Raw genomic sequence first — 21853 nt, forward strand, 5'->3', positions numbered from 1 at the left:
CGGGGTGGCACTGCTGGACAGGTCAGGTCACGATTACGTAATAGGTGAAAGTACACCTGACGTGGGGGTTGTGAATGTGAAGGCGTCGCGAGTATGAGGCGTCGAAGATGGGACTTCCTCGCTCTCCTTGTAGCGCTACTGTTGCTGATCGACATTTTTATTCGAATCGGGTGGATCTCGAATCGTTCAATACAACACTCTGGCTTTGAGGCGGGCGGGAAGGTGTTCAGCGTGCGCAGCGACGCCTCGCTTTTGTACGACAAACAGGGAGATGGTGAAAATGGCGACTGCCTGTGCCCCGGGAATAACAACATCGGCCCACTCGAGGCAGCGAGCGATCGCGCGGAGAAAGTCGGAGTTTAGAAGATGGCAGGACGCCAAGAAACGAACCGAGGAGCCAGTTACGGTGTGCGAGGCTATGTCACCGGTGAGTTATATTGGCAATGGATTGACAGTTGAGCCGTTGAAGGATGTCAGGATCACCGGTCTCCAAGTTCACACGTCGGTGGGTCAATTCAACTCAAGTGTAAATCGCCTTGCCGTGCTCGAAGTGGAAAATTCGCTTGGCATCCTGTATTCTGACTATCCAAGAATTCTTGAGGGTGTGAAAATCTCAGGAAATTATTCAAACCAAGTGAGAATCTCTTCATTTTCGAATGTCAAGGAGCTGAATGAAATTTTGCGTTTTATTGTGTACAGAAGTACTCATTACCATATCAAAGCCCGTGACGTCATACACTTTCGCCTGTTCGGCCACTCTGCAGACATTCGGGTTCTCATCCATCGCCCGGCTTTACCAAAGCTGCACGTCACCCACGACGCCGACGATAATATCAACGGTTTAGTGACCGTCGTAACGAAAACTTTTGAAAGGTATGACGCCGTCAACCGACTTGTGAAAAGCGTCAACAAATTTTACCCACAAATGACAATCATCATCGCAGACGATTCCAAGGAGATCGAGAAAATCCCGGGAACAACATCAAACATTACCAGATGCCGTTCGCGGAAGGATACAACGCTGGGAAGAATTTACTGCTCAGTCAAGTTCGCACCAAATATTTCCTTTGGGTGGATGATGATTTCATTTTCTCGAAGCGGACGAAACTTGAATTATTTGTTGAGAAATTGGATTCTCCCATGGCGAATTTAGATCTTGTCGGCGGTATGTTCGAACAGGATGATGGGAGTTTGCTCCCCTGCATCTGTGCCAACACAGATAACTACTACACTGCATTGGACATCTCGTGGGGTAGCCATGGTTACTGCTTGTCGGCGAAGAAGTCGGATCATGGAAAAGTCGACCAGTTCCCCAACTGTCGTTTCTTGGATATGGTGGCAAATTTCTGGATGGCAAAGACCGAGGCCGTTCTGAAGGTCGGCTTTGACCTTCGCTTCGAGCGCATTGCTCATCGGGAGTTCTTCATCGATGCTGTGGGCGTGTTACGGATAGCCCAGTGCGATGACGTGGCAGTGCGCCACGTTGCTATTAGAAATCCGAAGTATAACAAATACAGATTTCTTGAAGACAAACCCGAAGAGACATTGAGTTATGCAAACCACTTGTTGTTGAAAAACTATCTGCACTGTTACCAGTCGTGGTATGGTCCGGCCATGACTAAGGCAATGAAAAAGTCAAAACAGATGAAACGATCCAGAGGAAACAAACATTAAAGAGACCATTTAATATTTGAATACAGCCAAGACTTTTAAAAATTTACTATACAAGTTACAATATGTACGTTTGGAAATTGCAAATCGTACAGTCTGGCTCAGAAGAAAGTTATGATTGAGCTTTTTATGAAATCTGACTGTCCAAATGGAAAATAAATATCATAAAATTTCCTTTAAATTCGACCTTTCTTCATTCTGGTAAGACTAGTATGACATGATAAAATGAACAATTCGGATTCAACTTGTGGTATTTTTATTGACAAGTTTTGGATTTATGTGAGTGTTAGTGTGTATTATATATATATATATATATATATATATATATATATATATATATATATATAATGTTAGTAAATATATATATATATAAACTAACATATAGATATACACACGCACACATATATATAATGCATGTAAATATATAGATATATAAATTAACATATATAGATATACACACACATATGTATATGTATGTAAATATATGTATGTATATAAACTAACATATATATATAATGTAATTATATATTATATAATATATACACACCAACATACATAGACAGATACACACACACACACATATATATATATATATATATATATATATACACACATATATATATGTGTGTGTGTATATATATATATATATATATATATATATATATATATATATATATATATATATATATATATATATATTATATATATATATACATGTTGTACAATGCAACCAACAAGGACAGGACGACGAGTACATAGTCGGCATTACAGTCGCCTTTTCTACGTAGCACAAAAGTTCAAAATTAACTTTCACCAGAATCAACTGCCCAGACTCGACCTTTTCGACTGTCACTTTTTACACGATCACTTGACAGTCACATGTTTTTGTGATTGTCCCGTGACATGCGCAATGCCTCTGCAACAGCCCAAATGCAGATTGAAATCAGTTGCAGGTTGTCAGTGTCTTACGAACGACGGCCTAGGTACATATACTGTCATACGAGCGTTTTTAACAATGACAGGAAGCGGATTATTAACGAAGAGAGAGAGAGAGAGAGAGAGAGAGAGGGAGAGAGAGTGTATGTGTCACTGTGTGTATGTGTGTGTTCGCCTCGGTCTGAGAAATAACAATTTTGAAAAACATGTCGGGGAAGAAATATCCTTTGTTTATTTGAATATTACCTATACCGTAAGTATCAACATTGATAGCGTTTGGTTGAGTCTGCATGGGTAAAACTCCCACCTCCCTGATTCACAAGAAACAGGCCTAGTACTCAGACCATAGTAGTTTTTCGTACTCACATGTCCATTGAGGTGGACTGCGTCTCGGTGACAGATACTTGGACTGTCAAACTTTTACAATTCTTTTGTGATCTACCACTTGTGGGGTTTATTTCAAAGCTCTTGTGTAAGAATAATATTTACCATCTTAGTTTTTCGAAATTCGAAAATTTTATTTTTCTCTCTAGAGTTAGCAGGGGTGACGGCCATTTCGAATTTCAAATATCGGTAAATCTTGGGTAATTTTTTTTCTTGTATCACAAATTGCACGGTAATCCCCGGTTTCAGTGATTGATTTTGAAAGAGAATGGTTGAAATTGCTTTAAGAAAGTTGGAGAGAACGTTTCAGCCTTTCACTTTCGAGGCGCATACTACCATAACTGAGCTTGAAGCTTCATTTGGATTATATTCTCGGTAATTTTTGTTCTTTCTTTTAAATACACTTTCTTTTTCTCCCCTCCAAATTGTGTCTGTACCTCACCCTCAGAATATTTTTGCAAAACATATTGAACTGAACATTTCTGGTAAAAAAGTTCATCGTCTTATGAGTGATTGAATTCCGTCCACGACATGCTTACGGACTCAGTACTTGAGCATGTGTACGTTTTCCGCATTTATTATTTTTTTGTCTTCATGGTTTCTGCGACCATGTGTACCGTTCGGCTCTTATCAACCATCAACTAAGCTTATCCATCAAGCAGTTGCTTTTTTCGTCGCTTTTATGACAACGGTGAACTCGTAATCTGTATCTTTCCCGGCCTGGACGCTTCTCTTCCGAAAGTGACAGTCAAGGTCGGTGAATCCGGCTTCCAGCAACGCCGACTTCAGAAATTGTTCGTCGGCGCTGAAGACTTCGAAGCGCTTGCCGTCAACCGTGTAGAATTTCAGAGGTATCGCCACTTGAACCAGCGTGCCGCCGTCCCTCAGGAGGGTCGCCATGTTGCGAAGGCCCTGGATCCAATCATCTTGCGTCTTACAAGTCGCTTCGAGGCAGAAACATGTGACCAGGCAGTCAAACGGTTCAAGTACCTTCGGGGCTATTGGATTAGGCTGGTGAACGTCGCAGTACAACACATCTTTGATGGTTGCTCGTATTCTCTTCTCTCTTTCCTCCACATCACTGTAAGAAAGAAAATGCACTCCATGTAAAACTTACGAACTAAAAGCTCATCAAGTTGTAAATTTTGTGTATATGGCGTTGTTTTCTGGAACAACTTCATGAAATTGTACATTCCAACTTTTCCCCACACAGAAACTGGGCAGTTTGGATTATTCATACCTATCTTAATCCTACTGTTCGTAATGTTTATGTTGTAAACACATCTATCGCACACTTTAAACACCTTTCCCGGGTTCTTGAACCCGGTTGGTCAAAATTGGCTGTTCTGGCCTTTTTGATCACCCCTCTTAAAATGCTTGGATAGTTGACTTGGAAAACAATTAACATTAAAAGTTTCATTAGCAATTAAGCCAAACACCGGAGACATCATGAGACACGAACAATCGCAACAACACCAATTCAAAGAAAAGTCAAATTGGACTCCACGAACAGCAAAAAATACACAAACCTGAAAGCTATCTGAAGCTGCTAAACTCGCACTTCTAGAGATACCCTTTCAAACAAGGAAGCAAAACATGTCGCGTGCCCAAAGAATCGCGATAAACCAGCTTGCAAACAGTAGACAAATTACCGTAAAAAACCTTTGACAAGGGTCGGGTTTTGTCTTTGTCAACACAAAAGATTACGTACACGAATGCGAAAGGCAATTACGCAACACTAAGTATTATACACAACTAGCCAGTGACGACACAGAACAAACAGTAAACAAAGTACACGAACTATTAAACAAAATGTACGGAAACAAACACATCGATCATGATACTTGTAAGTATCTTGATCAAGAAAACATAAAATCCGTACCCCGCAGTGGTAATTATTGCCTAAAAATTCACAAACCTCGGCAAAATTCTAAAAGACACACTATTCAAAACAAAATTTACTGAAGTATGAAACATAGAACAAACAAACTGAACCACCAAACGGACTCACAACGAGACCCAAACATTAATATACTTGCCTCGCTACTCGAAGAGCAAGACCACTAAAATGCATTAAAATAATTTTTCACAAACACAAACTAAGGAAAGAATCTACACTGCGACTGATGAGAAACCACACTCGGGTTTCGAAACGCAAGCGTCAAAGGGCCACTCTATCAACTCTGTAACACAATAGGTCCGACTGCGTCTCGCCATAAGCTTTCCCCACACAAACAAAACATTACCGTACACACTGATCCAAACTTCCCTACAAATATCCGAGGCGAAACAAACAATCGGATAAGAATGTAGGAACCCATTTTTGAAACGAATCAAACACAAACTCGACACAAAAAACATTTGGATAGTTAGGTGGGAGCTGCGTCTTTCACACTTTTTACATTCATTGCTCTCGTGTGGGGGGTTGTCAACCTGATGTAATCGCAAATCCTCAGATTTCCATCTGATATAGGTATGTACGTAAACAAGAAAAGTAAACTCATGAATTTTAATAGACGGGGTGGCTGAGACCAATTTCAATAGAGATTGGTCTCAGCCACCCCGTCTAAGTCTGTGTGGGGAAAAGTTGTCATGAAAATCATTAAAGTTATTGTCCCCTAAAGTTTTCTAACTACGGTGACATACATTTGATGAAAAATACCGGTCTGAAGACAGACACATCTAAAAAGGTAGACGAGCGACAGAATAATAGCCAGCCAGACAAACAGACAGATTATATATACGGACAGACATCAAACAGGTAGGCAGACAGACAGACAGACAAACAAAAGACAGACAGACAGACAGACAGACAGACAGACAGACAGAGAGACAGACAGACAAACAAACATACATTATACGGATAGACATCAAACAGGTAGGGAGACTGATAGACAGCCACACGGATTTACAGACCGGTCCCATAGTTTGACGTTCCTGGGATGTATAAAGAGTTCGATTTTCTGGCATTTTACATAGAAAACTGATTTATGACGGCAGTGAGACGGCCCAGGCATGGATAAACCAAATGAATGTACATTTATCAGTGAATTGTGATCAACGATCCAGACATGTTAAATATCAGGGTCGACATAATTCACCATGACAAGAGACGCTCGTTAGTAATTTTCATTCTGATTGATTGCAGATACTGGGTTTAGGGGGCCCTGTATAATTACCCCCCAGGCTAACCTTATCAATCCTTACTATGGTCCCAGTTCAATATATTATAATACTGCTGAGTATATTGATGTCGAAAATCATCGGTATAATTAGTAGAGGAAATTCTATTAATAATACCAAGACACTACGCGGTTGCAACACGTTTTGAGCCAGTTTTTGGTGGGAGAAAAAATCTCTGACATTTTTTAATAATTTACTTCAGCCCAATTAACAAGTGTGTCATCCAGTTTTTGACCAGTCCAGACAATTTATGGCCGCTATTGAACGAGCGTTGATGTCATGAACTCCTATATAATACCCGTCGCTTTGGCTTGTTTATTGCTCTAATATTCAACAGGCTGTTTATCTGTGTATTCAAGGTGGATTGACCCGTCTTCGACGCAGCGCTAGATATCCTCTGCAATCAATCATTTTGGATACATTTTATTGAAAACACTAGAGAATTGCTGTTGCGGTGTTCACCATCTTTAACTCTGACACCCCCCCCCCCTTTCAGAGTGGCGACGTAAGAACGTTTCAGATTTTGAGAGACTGTATCATTGCCCTAATGCTCACCCGTGTCCTTCTAGTTCGCAAACATGTTTTATGACGGGTCTCCAATCAAAACATCCTGGTTCGTTATCAATCCACCTCTTCAAGGCTTCTCTGTTATCTGCGGCGTAGTCGCTGCCCACGATTTCTGTGAACTTTGTACAGGCAGACACGAACGAGTAGATGCACGGACCAGTTCCAACGTCGATCAAGCGTTCCCCGGACAGGCCCTCTGGCGTCAATAGAGAGAAAGTGTGGTATGTTCGGAATTGATTTGTGCAACTGAGGTTGAACTACACGAATAAAGTGTAGTATAGTACACAATGATGTGTTTATAATTATATGAAAAAAATTACGCATTCTTCTTCTCTAACAAACAACGAATTGTACCTCATTAATGTTTTCAAGTGTATTTCCAACTTTTCTCTCTTTCCAAAGTCAGCTCAGCGATGGAGGGCGGGGCTAATAAGCGTGACATCATTTGAACAGGAGCTCAAAACTCGCAACCGTTTTAAATTGTTTCAAGGCGCAGATGATAATTCCATTACTCCCATTTCTTTCGAGATTAATGTTTATTTCAAAATTCTAGGTGTCTATAATTTCAATTCAAGTTCGAAAACAAAGGCCAAGCACTAATCTAAAGGCCATACCCATACTGTTCAGTGGTGTCACGTTAATCCGAACCGCACATCTTTCAGTCTTTCAAAAAATCGCATTGTATTGATCTCATACCTTTGTGAAATATTCGGTGCAGGTGTTCAAAGAGGAAGAAGTTGACACCCTGTTCCTCGGGCGGACCGTCCAAGGTTGAGTAATAGTGATCTAGGTAACTCTCTGCCGTCGGAAATTCATCCCGCGTTTGGTCTTCAGGATTTCCAGCAATAACCTCCATTGTCTGCAAAAGTTAATAAATCGAATATTTGTCGAAACGTAGTGCGCCAAATTGCTCTTTTTCATGATCTCGCTTAGCTAGATCGAAGGATACAATAAAACAAACCGGAAATGAAAGAAACACCGTAAAATAAATTTTTCACGTTTCTGCACGCTTCCTTTGGTTTTGTATTCTGGACTTCGTCAACTAATGATCCTCCAGCTTTCCTCGTTATACCACTGTCTTGCTTGTGACTGTTGCTGTCCCTTCGCCGAGTATCTCTGAATCTGTCTCATTGTATGTCTCTGCCCGTCCAGTATAATTTTTCATTGTCTATCTGTCCGTCGTCTGTCTATCAGTATGTCTGTCTGTCTCTGTCTGTCTGTCTCTGTGTCTCTGTGTCTCCTCTCTCTCTCTCTCTCTCTCTCTCTCTCTGTCTCTGTCTCTCTCTCTTTCTCTCTCTCTCTTTCTCTCTCTCTCTCCTCTCTCTCTCTCTCTCTCTCTCTCCTCTCTCTCTCTCTCTCTCTCTCTCTCTCTCTCTCTCTCTCTCATTGACTTCAGGTAAGGTATATCGTGATCGGTTGACCGGGCAAAGATCAATTCACAGATAATCAGAGTTCTCTACACGCTATGAACTGAATGATCGAAATAAGTTCACGTTGATGTCAAACGAGGACAATGCCTGTTAAACTTGAATGATATTTACAGTATTTTTCAAGTGGTTTTCCCTTAAAGAATGCATTGAATCACGTGACCGGTGTCGACAAAATGTACTTTGCACAATATACAATGTAAATGTGTATAAAATTAATCTCAGTCAAAACATAAATACGGTCTGAAACAACAAAGAATGCACTTCAATGCGATTTTCTGTCACAAAATCTAAATTGTCTGTCTCCCCAATCCCTTCCATGTAATCAAAGCTATGAAGGCTTGGGTAGTGACGCCAACGCCATTCCTGGAACATGTTTTGTACAGTAATTTTCTATTTACAAAGCGCTAAATATGACTTCGAGATTATATTTATCCCATGAAAAATATTATTTGACAACAAGCCCAAGAATCATTTCAATAATCCTTTGCAACAACTTGAAGAAGCATTGAAAACTGGTTCAAAATACTGCCACAGACACTTATCGTTGACCGCTGAAGTATATTCGCAAGGCAAAAATCGTAATTGGTCGTTCCGTCTTACATAGGGACTGTGTCGATAACATGACATTTCACAAAGACGTCCCCTCGCCAGTTTTGAAAAAAAAAACCAGCTACACTAGCCTACAGTGTAATAAAGTCACAATTACTCAACCCATTCATGAAACTGAGGTTTGACCCTGCTGGGAACCTAGCCGCGTTACAAGAGGTCAGAGATCATATCACATTAGGAGATCTACTCTGTTGGCAGCTTCTAAAGCTTGCTACGGATCATAGACTCTCGAGAAAAACTCGACTCGAGTTTTTCTTGAGAGTCTATGTACGGATCAACACATTTGGCATTCAGCATGTTTACTTCGTGAAAACCGTTTGTTGAACATGTACATGCTATGGTATTGAATGCACTGAACGTGTTATTTTGCAGCCTACAAAATATTTCGAGTCACTAAATTTTGTTGAGATCAGACGAATTCCATTAGGGCTATTGCTTTGACAAATCTGACTGACCGCGACTGACTGGTAACCCGGCATGTATGTCACAACTCTTAGCGGGTCAAAGCGTGACACGGTACTCGAAAATAACTGCTTTAAAAAGTCACCCGAGAGACCGACCTTATCCTATACCGATTAAAGCGTTAATTGTAACTTCACTTACAGAATTTGTTGTACAACGTATAACTCACACTGCAGACACTGCTACAGCAAATCGTCCCGTCGTTTGTCCGTACCGAGCAGACACAGAGCCTGGGGTTTCCCCTTATCACTCTGCGCATGTCAAATGCGCGATTTTATGAATGGCGACATGGTGTGCCAACACTGCACGCTCTGGAGTCGGCCACTGTCTGCAGCAAAAGTCCTCTATCACTCCAACAAACACTTGAAACGCATGTACAGACAGTAACGTTCTATATGTTCCAGAGGAAAAATATTGTTTTTTCTGTGGGATGAGTGAGTGATTTCTACGACCACGTAAGATTAAAAAAGATAGTGGCGACTTTTCCATAAATATCCACTCAACGTCTTGATTTATACAGTGTAGACAGTTTTGTCGCTGGCAGCCAAACAGTAGAGAAGGAAGTGTGGATATTGGTACTTTAATTTGACTCAAAACTCTTGAGTCACTGCTTTTAGTGTTGAGCGAAAGAAGGGTGTCGCTGGACTGAAATGTCGCAAGTGATCGAGTCACGCAATCTCGGACTACGGATCAATACAGAAATCTAAGATTTTCGTAGCATAGAAGACACAGGAAATACTTCATATGAATGATTACAATAGTGACGCTGCACATAGTACGATAAATTTACCCACAATTCTGTTTGATTTGTACCAACGACGTTAGTTTTCTTATAAAGTATTTTTTTTTCAGTTCTGAATGAAAGCAATCATGCTTAGCCGTTATGTAATTGATCAATTATATCTATTAAAAGTACTTTAGATTTCAAAGAAAACTTTCAATATTAAAGGTCACATTCTGCAGGTAGTTTTGGGGGGCAAGTTATGACAAACTGAAGGGGTCATTCCCTGAGAAAAGTCAGTATGTAAATTTCTTTTGTCCTTTCGTAGTATTTGGAAAAAATCAATATCGTTTTGTTTCATCACAAAACAGGTGCAACTAGTCTCCTTACTTTCCTTCAAATTAATCTGCACGATTGTGGACACAATCAATTGAAAATTTTACAAAGGCATCTCCTCTCTAAATCAAGCATACTGGGAAGTTTTTAGAATTTTAAAAACTAATGTAGTCTAATCAAATAATTTGCGTACACTGGGAGACATGGTAGACATTACTGAGGAATCTTCGATGGTACAAATCATTATGATTGAACTCTCCAGTACTGGGCGCCAGCAACTGAAAAATAAAATAAATAGAGGCGTCCCTGGGTGGGCTCGAACCACCAACCTTTCGGTTAACAGCCGAACGCGCTAACCGATTGCGCCACAGAGACGTCATATGCGCCTTCCATTTATCGGGTCCTATATTATTTGTGGACGAAATTCTTATCGGATATCGATATCTGCACTCAGATTAAGACCGGTCACTGCAACACATCAACTGGAAACTTCAATGACCCCATAGTGGTCTCGTATGACCTATCGAAGGCCCTGGGCGACGTCATCGCGTGGACTCAATATCAGGCCGACAACCGTTAACCAATCAGCGACTTGTTGTTTTTATACAATAAGGCATAAATTTCACAGGACAGTTTTACGTTTTAGAAAACATATTCACGTTTTTACTTGTCGGTTTTTTTATTTTCGGTGGAATGTTTGTAATATTCTGATAGGGGCAGGGGGGTTTTCAGCCCCGCCTCTGAACAAATCGATCAAATAATAAACAAATATAATTTTTAAAGAAGAAACAACGACTAAAATCACGTCAAAACAACGTCTGTATTGTTATTGCCTAATAAAAATCAGTTTGGACGACCACAAGCAAACCCCACAATTCACAGCTAGCTGCCAGCAGTATTTAAAAGTTGAATTTTAAGTTTTACAAATTGGAAGCGTTCCTAACACTTTATTCAAAAGCTGAGACGAGGTCAAAAACAATAATGATTTTCCAGCAAGATGATAGTGCAAGGCATTTTTACCAACATAAATTATATATTATCCCTGGTGGCTTAATATCGTCAGTTTTGAGGTCAAAGGTCGTCGCGTTTCCGATAACGCATGTCATATGAATGGCTTATAACATAGTTTTACTCCCCGCCCCTTATTTCAAGTGCTGCGTGCTTATCAACTTGCTGGGGCAATTTATCTGCGACAAAGGAACGCTGTGTCAAAGATTGTGAGCGGACAGATAAGATCGTCTATAGGTCATAGGCCTGAAGACGCCGAGGTCGAACTCTAGTAATTTCAAACGGCTCTCACAGTTTGATGTCGTCACTCCGAACATTCTAGGTCATCTGAGGTGGCCCAAGGGTCGTTCAAGGACGCCGCTGATGCGTTGTCGCCGATTTCATTGACTGAAACAAGAAAACGTATTAGGTTAAAGGTCACCGTCGTATACGTTATGGTACGGACAGGCTTAATACGGTAGAATGTGTCCAAGGGACAGATATTCTGACTTTCAAATATTTCGGCAGGCCTGCCACTTTTGTGGACTCGAGGTCGTTTTGGGCCAATGAAGTTTCACCATCATTGCATTTATCCTGATGTGTTACTATTAGGAATTGGGCATTGTAAATTTCAAACTTGGGTAACTTTTGAAACGCTTTGTCAGTCCATTAACACAATTAGTGCAGCGGCCCATGGTTTATACGAATGGGTTAAAATGTCATATAGCCTCAGTTTGGACAAAATTTACAAACCGTTATACACCACGCTCACCGCAAAGGTCTTATCGGACAGTTTGCACCGTGACGAGGTCAGATTGCTATGGACGGCAGGCTTACAAGTTAATCTAAAGCCTTCAAAATTAAAATCTTTATCTGCCATCAACATTTTGAGATCTGTACGTCATGATATTTTATTAATCGTATATTTTTAAATGATTACAGTAAAGTACTTGAAAAATAGTCAAAGTTACTGGCTACTACCGCTCTTAACCAGCGTGTAACACTGCTTGTATGGAACTCTTTTCCCCTAACAGTTATAAAATGCTAAAAGGGATGAGTATTTATTTAAAGTTAGTGAAAAAGAAAAGAACTGTTGCAGAAGGAAGAAAAAGAAAAGTCTCAAAATATCTGAGACCAACGCGGAATCAACAAGTGGTCATGAAGTGCGCCACCAACGACCGAAGAAAGGTTCAGAATCCCCAACTTGCGAGTACGTTTAGATATCTCTCCCTCATTGGTTTTCAAAAATCTGTTATTCTGTTTGTAAAAGTTTGGCATGCTACGGTGAAATTAATTCCTGTTAACAGAAATAAAAAAATTAGAAATAAAAGATGTGATTATATTGGAAAGGAATTGTTGATGACAGAGGATATTTTGCATTGTTGGAGTTACATGAAAGGTATGAATATAAAAGCAACTATAAAAACTCAGAGTGATTTTTTTTTTCTGAAAATAAATTTTATCTTTTTTTCCGTGTTACTACAGTATAACGGGAAGGGTGAAACGTTTGCTAAAAATAATAGCGTCCCGGGGTGGGCTCGAACCACCAACCTTTCGGTTAACAGCCGAACGCGCTAACCGATTGCGCCACAGAGACATCTTGTCTACCGCGAGTAGCTACTTCTATTAGAAGAGCGACCTCTACGTTCAGGCGATTATATTGCTACGAATTCACTTTACATTACTGATCTTTACACTCAACATTACAAAATGCCGCATTATGTGAAGTACCGAAAATAACTATTGACATTAGAAGGGCGACGTCTTTGAATAAACTATCAAACGTTGCGTTCAACTTTAAATCTATAACGGGGCTTTCAAATACGATCGTTTCTCGGAGCAATCGCCGTGGGTGACACTGGGGGGGGGGAGGGTGACATAAGCTCACGACAGTTACCCGTTTATTGTCTTTTACTACTGTGGCAATTTATCGTTTTATTTTGGTTCCCATGTGTATTGTCAGCATCAAGGAATTTGTTCAAATTGCGTTCTCAAAACTTGTTGGTAACGTAAGTGCAAATCACACAAACACGGAAAAGAACGACAATAAAACGACGGCTACTCCTTCCGCGGTGCGAACTCCTAATTATCGACGTACGTATTGGGTCCAGTGAGCCAATATTTAATACTGTTTACTATGGGAGAGACATTTGTGAAAAAAAAAGATTTTCACGGGGACATTTGTAACTTTTTAATGGTATGCTTTCTTTGTATGTCAACTTTATTTCAAGTTCTTGTTTTACTCCCAAAATCATCTTGAAAAACCTCTACTATTCAGCTTGTCAACACAGCGTCGATACCGTATTACGTGTAAATTTTACTGTAGTTTCAAGTTGTTTACATTTGAATTCTAGTCCACACCAGAATTCCTTGTAAGCAACAACAGTGCCGTGTGCACCTGTAGAGGCTAAGCTTGTAAGCTATATCTTAAGGTTGTGGCGTACTCAAAATTAAAACTAATTTGTCATTTTCCTTGTTTTTGTGTGTGTTATGATCTGATTAATAACAGCAACAAAAATAACTGAAAAGGGGATTCCCGCCCCACTTTTGAGTTAGGCGGTTCTGAAGTACCCTATACCTTACGCTTTTTCTGCTATAAATGCTTTTCGAATTCTTTTTTCTTTTTAATTGATTTCATTTAAACACTCTCAAAACGTTCAGATAATAATGTCATTTTTTATGTTTACATATGTCGCACTCTAATTAATTATGTCACAAAAATAAACAGGACAGGGGAAGGGTTGCCGTCCTTTTTAGAGTAACAAGGGGTCCCACAGTACCTCTACCCAATGGAGTTTCTATTGTAAACGGGCTCATTTTTGTTGTATTGTGGTGATTTGAACACTTAAATAATACGCCTAAAACTTGTTGAGGACTACTGTGACATTTGTGATTTTTTGCATTGCATATGTTGGCTTTTATTCATTCTGACAACAGTATAGTAAAAAAAGAGGCGATCCCACCCTTCTTTTAGAGGTACCTTGTCCTAAAGTAAGCCTACCCTACGCTTTCTATACCAGAAACGGGCTCCTTTTCGGTTATTGTTATAGTTTCAGCAAAACATATTTTAGGATTTGAGGGAGAATTGTCCTATTTTGCATATTTTGTGCTTTGATTTATCTTTACAGCAAAATAAACATAAAAAATTTGCCACCATCCTACTTTTGAGTTATGGGGGTCCTAGCGTATCCCTATTCATTATTTTTTTTTAATTACAGACTTATTTTTTCGTCATTTTTTATAATGCTATCAGAGCCGGGCTAAGGACATGAAGGAATATTTTCCATATTATATATAGCGAGCAGACGAGGAAAAGGTGAGAAAAGAAGTGTTCCTATCTTGTTTTTGAGGTACATCTTTTAGAAATTTGACACTGTACGGTACGGATTTCATGCAATTTCTACCCACTGCTTCGAGACAAATCTCTGCCCTAAACATAGTACAAGGTCAATGAGCCGATCGAGACTGAAGTATCGCTATCATCTGCAGTGTAGACTTCTCGTAGATACGACTTGTTATTGCTTTAGTTAATTTAGCACAATATTGAACCAAAAATCAGATGCATCCTGCAATTTCCACAAGTATCAAGGCATGTTAGCGGTTTACCTTTCTCTAGGGTCTATGACGCAAGATGTGACGTATCAACAAAACACAAACTTTGTCCACCAGGAATGTGGTTAATGATCGTTTTAAGTATGAAGGGCAAACACGTGGGATTCACGTATTCTATTGTACATCTTGAGCTCCGCCTCTCTCGAAACCATCGAAAGACAATGCTGTCCATCATAGACAATAGCAAATCTTCAGTGTAGAGTTGTGACATACCAGACTGTCTACTTGTGCCCGGTTCCATACCGGGCTACTCCGAACAACCATTGATGTCTCTATCTCCGCTCACAAGACACTCCAAACTGCTGACATTTAATTTTCATGAATTGTAAATTAATACCATCACATTCTTTAGGTTATTTATAGCATATGCTTTCTTTTATCTTGATGGTGTTTCCGGCGATCGACATTGATATGGGCCCTTGTGTATAGTACTCCTTCGCATCGGCCTATACCAGCTTCAATGAGATTATCACAACCCGATATGAGACCAACAGAAACAGCCGCGCACCTTCAAGCGATTGGTCAAGGGTGAACCAGGATGCTTCGGCTGTACGCCTATCAGTAGACACGTCTGCAAAGTGAAAGGTCACAGGTGCAGAAAAATGCCTCCTTGGTATTCTTCCATTTCGCAAGTAGTCAACGAGCTATATTAAGGAAAGCATCTCCATTTGTGGTGGAAACGGGTGGTAGTTGTTTAGCGAAGTGTAGAAAAGTGTCCTTCTATATATCCCAAAAACATTGATGGATTGCTAGGAGAGGCTTGAATTTGCAGCGTGCAGATAAAAAGCAGAGTTAATGTAATAATTCAGTAATATGTTTTGCTTGTCTTTTCTACCCACTTAATGTTAATATGAAAACATGCTCAGTGATAAAATAAAAGATGCCACTTTCTGCGACGTTCACAAAGCCAACCCACTCGGCGATGTTGAGCACGCCCCTTCGACTGCCTGACGACTTGTTTCTGTCTGAAAGCCGCTTGCAACAGCAAAGACGAATACCTCAAGTGCTCGAAGAACATGGCTTCATTGCTCAGACCGGGGAACCTTCGTGCATATCGGAGATTTGCTAAAATTGTACCAGGTGTATCGGTGATAAAAGAATCCCAAGTTTTGCGGAAAACGAGACTTTTTATCAGGTCGGGGCTTGAATCAAGCAGGCGGGCTTCACTTGAAGTTGTCGCTATCAAAGGGAAAAATATTACAAAAAAAAATATTGTCTCGTTTTTTTTATTTTTACATCTTCCATACTTTCTAAGTTGTCAATAAATCTTGAAAGCACTGCATTTCATCACACTGGTTGTCATAAGGCAGACAGCGGAAGGAAAGAGACAGGACGTAATCAGTGGCTCAGTACATGAATAGCGCCCTCATAAGGTGAAATGCTGAAGACCAAGTCGCTGAACATAGCAGTGGTATCTATCAGAACAATTATTATGACCCAGTAATTCTAGTTTGATCAAAGAACCAGAGTAAAAGCGAAACGCTTTTCGTGTCCATGGCTTGGTTTTTTGTCTCTCTCGATTTAAGTGTCTAAAAAGGATGGCCACATGTTATGGTGTCCAATCCATGCCAAAATTACTACTTTGATTTTACAACACAACATGCCATTCCGAATTCTATTTTACAATTCAACATACTATTTCACAACTCAACATGCTATTTGACAACACATCATGCACTTCCAAATCCTATTTTACAACTCAACATGCTCTTCCCAATTTCATTTGACAACACATCATGGACTTCCAAATCCTATTTTACAACTCAACATGCTCTTCCCAATTTCATTTGACAACACATCATGGACTTCCAAATCCTATTTTACAACTCAACATGCTCTTCCCAATTTCATTTGACAATTCAACATGCTATTTCACAACTCAACATGCTATTTGACAACACATCATGGACTTCCAAACTCAACATGCTCTTCCCAATTTCATTTGACAACACATCATGGACTTCCAAATCCTATTTTACAACTCAACATCCCATTCTAAAGCTAGCTCTGCGGAGCAGGGCAGTGTTACTGGCTATCGAACAAGATTCAAAATGGCGGACGCGAAATGGTCCCCTCGCACAGAGAGAGAAATGCGAACTTTGCACAAGTCTAAAAACGCAGCTTAGTACATTGTGTATCTAAACAAAATGAGCGTGCTCGAAAACTAGGATCGATCACGATTATAAATTAAAAATTGGCTGTTTTTGGAAAAGAAACTGCGCGCTGCAATCAGCAGTTTTGTCTATTGTGCACCGTGCGTGGGAGGCTTATCGTGAAAGACCGAGATTTACTATATGGCGCATCTGATACGGATATGGTCCCATCGCATAGAGAGATGAAAATAGGCTTTGTCTAAGTTTCGAAAGCACAGCTTAGCTCATCGTGCATCTAGACAAGTTGAGCGTGCTCAAAATAGGAGATCGATCACGATTTGGGTGAAAAAAACCGATTGTTTTCGGTGGAGAAACTGCGCTTGCAACCAGTGGTTGGGTTTGCCTATGGCGGTCAGCAAGGCTGTGGTGGGAGGCCTTTAGCCAGCAAGGGGTGGACCATTGGGGAGTGGAAAATTTTCGAAAAAAAAATTCCCCACAAATTTCAATAAAAATAATCAGCCAAAGAAACTTGAGAAAAACAGATGACGCACTTAGGTAAAAGGAAAAAAATCCGTCAAAAGTTACTTTCTGAAACATTTTTATTTTAGTCTGCATCAGATATACTATGATTCTTTGGCCAAGAAGGGGGGGGGAGGGGAGATCTGAAGGGTATAATCGTGGCCAGTAAATGAAGTAACTTTTTTTATTTTATAACTTTTTGTTCTGTTCATCATATGTTTTTCTTTCACTGAAGTTTGGCATCGTAAAGTAATTCGAGATATAAGATAATATAAAAATCATATCTGTGATATCGATTGTTAACAACTGTATTGTGGGTCTTTACACTATGATTAATTAACAAGAATTCAACAATTCAGGCAGCTTGCATCGGTACATAAAATGGGAAATATTCACCGACCGTATGACAAACAATCACTTTCTTTGTATTTCACTATTCAACGAAACTGATTTCCATTGTAATGTTCTAAACTTTATTTTACAATTAAACATTACAAATCCGTATTTTTCTTTTCAAAATTTCATTTGTACACTTGTCTTGACGGTTGAATACCGTGCGTGTGAAATGCAATAGTGCAGAAGAATACGGATAGCGACATTACAGCCATGACAACTGACAACTATTAGCCTCAGCAAGCGGAGATGTAAAATACGAATATGGGGCCAGACAAGGGTCAAAGCTCTGTTGGAACGGACTTCGCGAGAAAGACTGTGTGGATAACAACCGATAGAGGTCGCTGTAATCATTAATCATAGTGTAAAGACCCACAATACAGTTGTTAACAATCGATATCACAGATAAGATTTTTACATTATCTTATATCTCGAATTACTTTACGATGCCAAACTTCAGTGAAAGAAAAAATATGATAAACAGAACAAAAAGTTATAAAATAAAAAAGTTACTTCATTTACTGGCCACGATCATACCTTTCAGATCTCCCCTCCCCCCCCTTCTTGGCCAAAGAATCATAGTATATCTGATGCAGACTGAAATAAAAATGTTTCAGAAAGTAACTTTTGACGGATTTTTTTTCCTTTTACCAAAGTGCGTCATCTGTTTTTCTCAAGTTTCTTTGGCTGATTATTTTTATTGAAATTTGTGGGGAATTTTTTTTTCGAAAATTTTCCACTCCCCAATGGTCCACCCCTTGCCGGCTAAAGGCCTCCCACCACAGCCCTGCTGACCGCCATAGGCAAAACCAACCACTGGTTGCAACGCGCAGTCTCTCCACAGTCGTTTGGAGAGCTATTCAGCGCTGGGACTATTCGCCCCATAGACGAGTGTACAGAAGCGAGGGGTATTTCTCGCTTCTACACACTCGTCTATGTGGCGAATAGTCCCAGCACTGAATAGCTCTCGAAACGACTGTGGTCTCTCCACCGAAAACTCGGTTATTTTCACCCAAAATCGTGATCGATCTCCTATTTGAGCACGCTCAACTTGTCTAGATGCACGATGAGCTAAGCTGTGCTTTTGAACTTACACAAAGCCTATTTTCATCTCTCTATATGCGATGGGACCATATCCGTATCAGATGCGCCATATAGTAAATCTCGGTCTTTCACAAAAGCCTCCCACGCACGGTGCACAATAGAAAAACTGCTGATTGCAGCGCGCAGTTTCTTTTCCAAAAACAGCCAATTTTTAATTTATAACCGTGATCGATCCTAGTTTTCGAGCACGCTCATTTTGTTTAGATACACAATGTACTAAGCTGCGTTTTTAGACTTGTGCAAAGTTCGCATTTCTCTCTCTGTGCGAGGGGACCATTTCGCGTCCGCCATTTTGAATCTTGTTCGATAGCCAGTAACACTGCCCTGCTCCGCAGAGCTAGCTTTAGAATGGGATGTTGAGTTGTAAAATAGGATTTAGAAGTCCATGATGTGTGTCAAATAGCATGTTGAGTTGTGAAATAGCATGTTGAATTGTCAAATGAAATTGGGAAGAGCATGTTGAGTTGTAAAATAGGATTTGGAAGTGTCAAATGAAATTGGGAAGAGCATGTTGAGTTGTAAAATAGGATTTGGAAGTCCATGATGTGTTGTCAAATGAAATTGGGAAGAGCATGTTGAGTTTGGAAGTCCATGATGTGTTGTCAAATAGCATGTTGAGTTGTGAAATAGCATGTTGAATTGTCAAATGAAATTGGGAAGAGCATGTTGAGTTGTAAAATAGGATTTGGAAGTCCATGATGTGTTGTCAAATGAAATTGGGAAGAGCATGTTGAGTTGTAAAATAGGATTTGGAAGTCCATGATGTGTTGTCAAATAGCATGTTGAGTTGTGAAATAGCATGTTGAATTGTCAAATGAAATTGGGAAGAGCATGTTGAGTTGTAAAATAGGATTTGGAAGTGCATGATGTGTTGTCGAATAGCATGTTTAGTTGTGAAATAGCATGTTGTGTTGTAAAATCAAAGTAGTAATTTTGGCATGGATTGGACACCATACACATGTGTACATGTATTTTCTTCGAAATTTGGTCATTCTGTACACTGTGAGTTAGATAAACTTTAATTATATTGTAGCGGTAAGACTTCCGCTATACTGTGTACAATATACATGTGAGCAGTACACTTTCAAGTTCTGCCGCTGGCGGCGCTGTACTGACGACAACAATAATGTGAGAGCATAGATCTTCGGTTATCATTCTTTCTGTTTGTTTGTTTGTCTGTCTGTCTGTCTGCCTGCCTGTCCATCCGATGGTCTGTCCATCCGATCCGTTTGTCCCTCTGTGGGCCTCTGTCCTTCACATAGTACGCGCTCCATGGGTAAATTCTTAGTTCAAATACTCAGCTTACTATCCCCGGCGCTCCACTAGCGACCAACGAATTGCGCCTTAAAAATTCAGAAATTACCCATTGGTATCTAAACCGGGACATTGATGGCATGTGCAGGGTATTGGGAGATAGTATAATCAAAACTGACCGTGTTTTGAGGACCGACTAGTTTTATTTGACTCCACTTCATCTTTTCATTTTAAAACACGTTTTCTGCAGAATCTTATGTATATCATGCATTTACAGCACTACCACCTTTAACACAATTGGAACTAATTTGGGATTATTGGATCTTTATATTTTTCAAATTTCTCAAAAGTGTTAGGTGCCCTATAGCTGAATGTTGCGATATTATAAATTTCTCATAACAAAAAGCGTGTAACTTAAAAAGAAAAGCAGACGAATTTTCATTAGCAAAATAAATCGACATTACTTCATCATTCAATTATCCCAAATTAGTTCCAATCGTGTTCTTTCAAGATGGCTCAGGTAGACAAACTTTCACAAGGCATCTTAGTTATATTACAGGCCATACTGTAGTCTGTATTATCAATAACAACAGTCAGATGTAATTGGATGTAAAGTCGCAAAAAACCACCGATCATCATCATTGGAGATCATCACATCGACATTTGTCACTTCTCAACGATCTGTGTATGATGGCTGTAAGTGTTGAAAATGGAAATCGACAGTGCCATGCATACTAGTAAGTAAACGCAGCAAGAAGTCGCCATCCCCTATTTGACAAAGTTAACAAGTCGGGATCTGTTGTGCAAACGAACTGACCTGTATCCCTCAGGTTTGTAAGGCTGGCATTATTTCTTGAAACTCATGTAAGTTAGCGACGTGAACATCCACTAAATCGAAGTTATTGTTTTGTGATGCAAATCATCACGTTTAATCCTTATTTGCTTGGTGTCTTCGTAAGGTTGTACATTGCATCGAGTATTATTTAAAAAAATTAACATGTAATCAGGCAAAAGATACAGGAAAGGGATCACAAAGCATATTTTGATATAATAAGAGAAATAAAATGACCTCAACTTTACCAATATTTGAAATTCCTCATTGGCGAGAGGTCGGAATTGTAATGCTTTTCTCAATATAAATGTATGCATACACATGTTTAAAAAAACGTTATTCGGTCGGGATGCATTGTAGTTTTGCTGATCACCTGATAGATATTCCTGTGGAGCCTTCCGAACCAGATTGTAAAATAAGAGAAATTCTGAGATTATTGGGCGATTTCACAGATTGACTGTTTTTGGAGGCAGACTCTTTCCAGCTGCCGTACAGTCAGTGTAGCGTATATAACAATCATAAATCGAGAGTACATAGGCACAGTAAGGCAGAGACACAGGCAGACAGATAGGCAGCGTAGGGACGACCTGAAAGGACAGGAAACTTGATTTTATATTTCGGTATTTGACAACTTTAAATTCCATTTTGTTTTTATAAACTTGTATCGGTGACTGTCATTTCTGCCAAGGTCACCGAGGTAGCCAATCGTTGCAATGCTGAGACATGCAAATACTCTCGGCCGAGAATATTTTATAAACTG

The 21853-nt window shown here is 39.7% G+C and overlaps 2 protein-coding genes and 2 non-coding genes across 5 annotated transcripts in view; 1 reads left to right on the forward strand and 3 right to left on the reverse strand.

Moving 5' to 3' along the window:
* Positions 1-280: 280 nt before the first annotated feature.
* Positions 281-1674, forward strand: LOC139129323 (beta-1,4 N-acetylgalactosaminyltransferase 1-like). The gene is made up of 2 exons (XM_070694957.1): positions 281-873; positions 945-1674. The coding sequence occupies exons 1-2, from the start codon at positions 281-283 to the stop codon at positions 1672-1674; spliced, it is 1323 nt and encodes a 440-aa protein (XP_070551058.1).
* Positions 1675-2816: 1142 nt separating this feature from the next.
* The window catches only part of LOC139130098 (indolethylamine N-methyltransferase-like), a 64010-nt gene continuing 44973 nt past the window's right edge, over positions 2817-21853 (reverse strand). The window contains exons 2-5 of one of the 2 annotated variants that reach the window (XM_070695818.1): positions 9384-9416; positions 7438-7600; positions 6730-6937; positions 2817-4072 (exon numbers count right to left, since the gene is read on the reverse strand). In XM_070695818.1, coding sequence (XP_070551919.1) covers positions 3646-4072; positions 6730-6937; positions 7438-7597 — 795 coding nt within the window. In that variant the 5' untranslated portion in view covers positions 7598-7600; positions 9384-9416 and the 3' untranslated portion in view covers positions 2817-3645. The other variant, XM_070695819.1, reaches the window with a different exon arrangement.
* On the reverse strand, positions 10601-10674 carry Trnan-guu (transfer RNA asparagine (anticodon GUU)). The gene has a single exon. It is a non-coding gene; the product is annotated as a tRNA-Asn (tRNA).
* On the reverse strand, positions 12810-12883 carry Trnan-guu (transfer RNA asparagine (anticodon GUU)). Its single transcript has one exon. It is a non-coding gene; the product is annotated as a tRNA-Asn (tRNA).

The sequence above is a fragment of the Ptychodera flava genome, chromosome 3 (assembly GCF_041260155.1).
Source record: "Ptychodera flava strain L36383 chromosome 3, AS_Pfla_20210202, whole genome shotgun sequence".
Taxonomy (NCBI): Eukaryota; Metazoa; Hemichordata; class Enteropneusta; family Ptychoderidae; genus Ptychodera; species Ptychodera flava.

What these genes read in the sequence shown, in the direction of transcription:
- LOC139129323 (XM_070694957.1), top strand. Translation starts at nt 281, where the DNA reads ATGGCGACTGCCTGTGCCCCGGGAATAACAACATCGGCCCACTCGAGG. An exon ending in GTAACGAAAACTTTTGAAAG is followed by an intron (nt 874 to 944) that starts GTATGACGCCGT and finishes TCATCATCGCAG; the next exon opens with ACGATTCCAAGGAGATCGAG.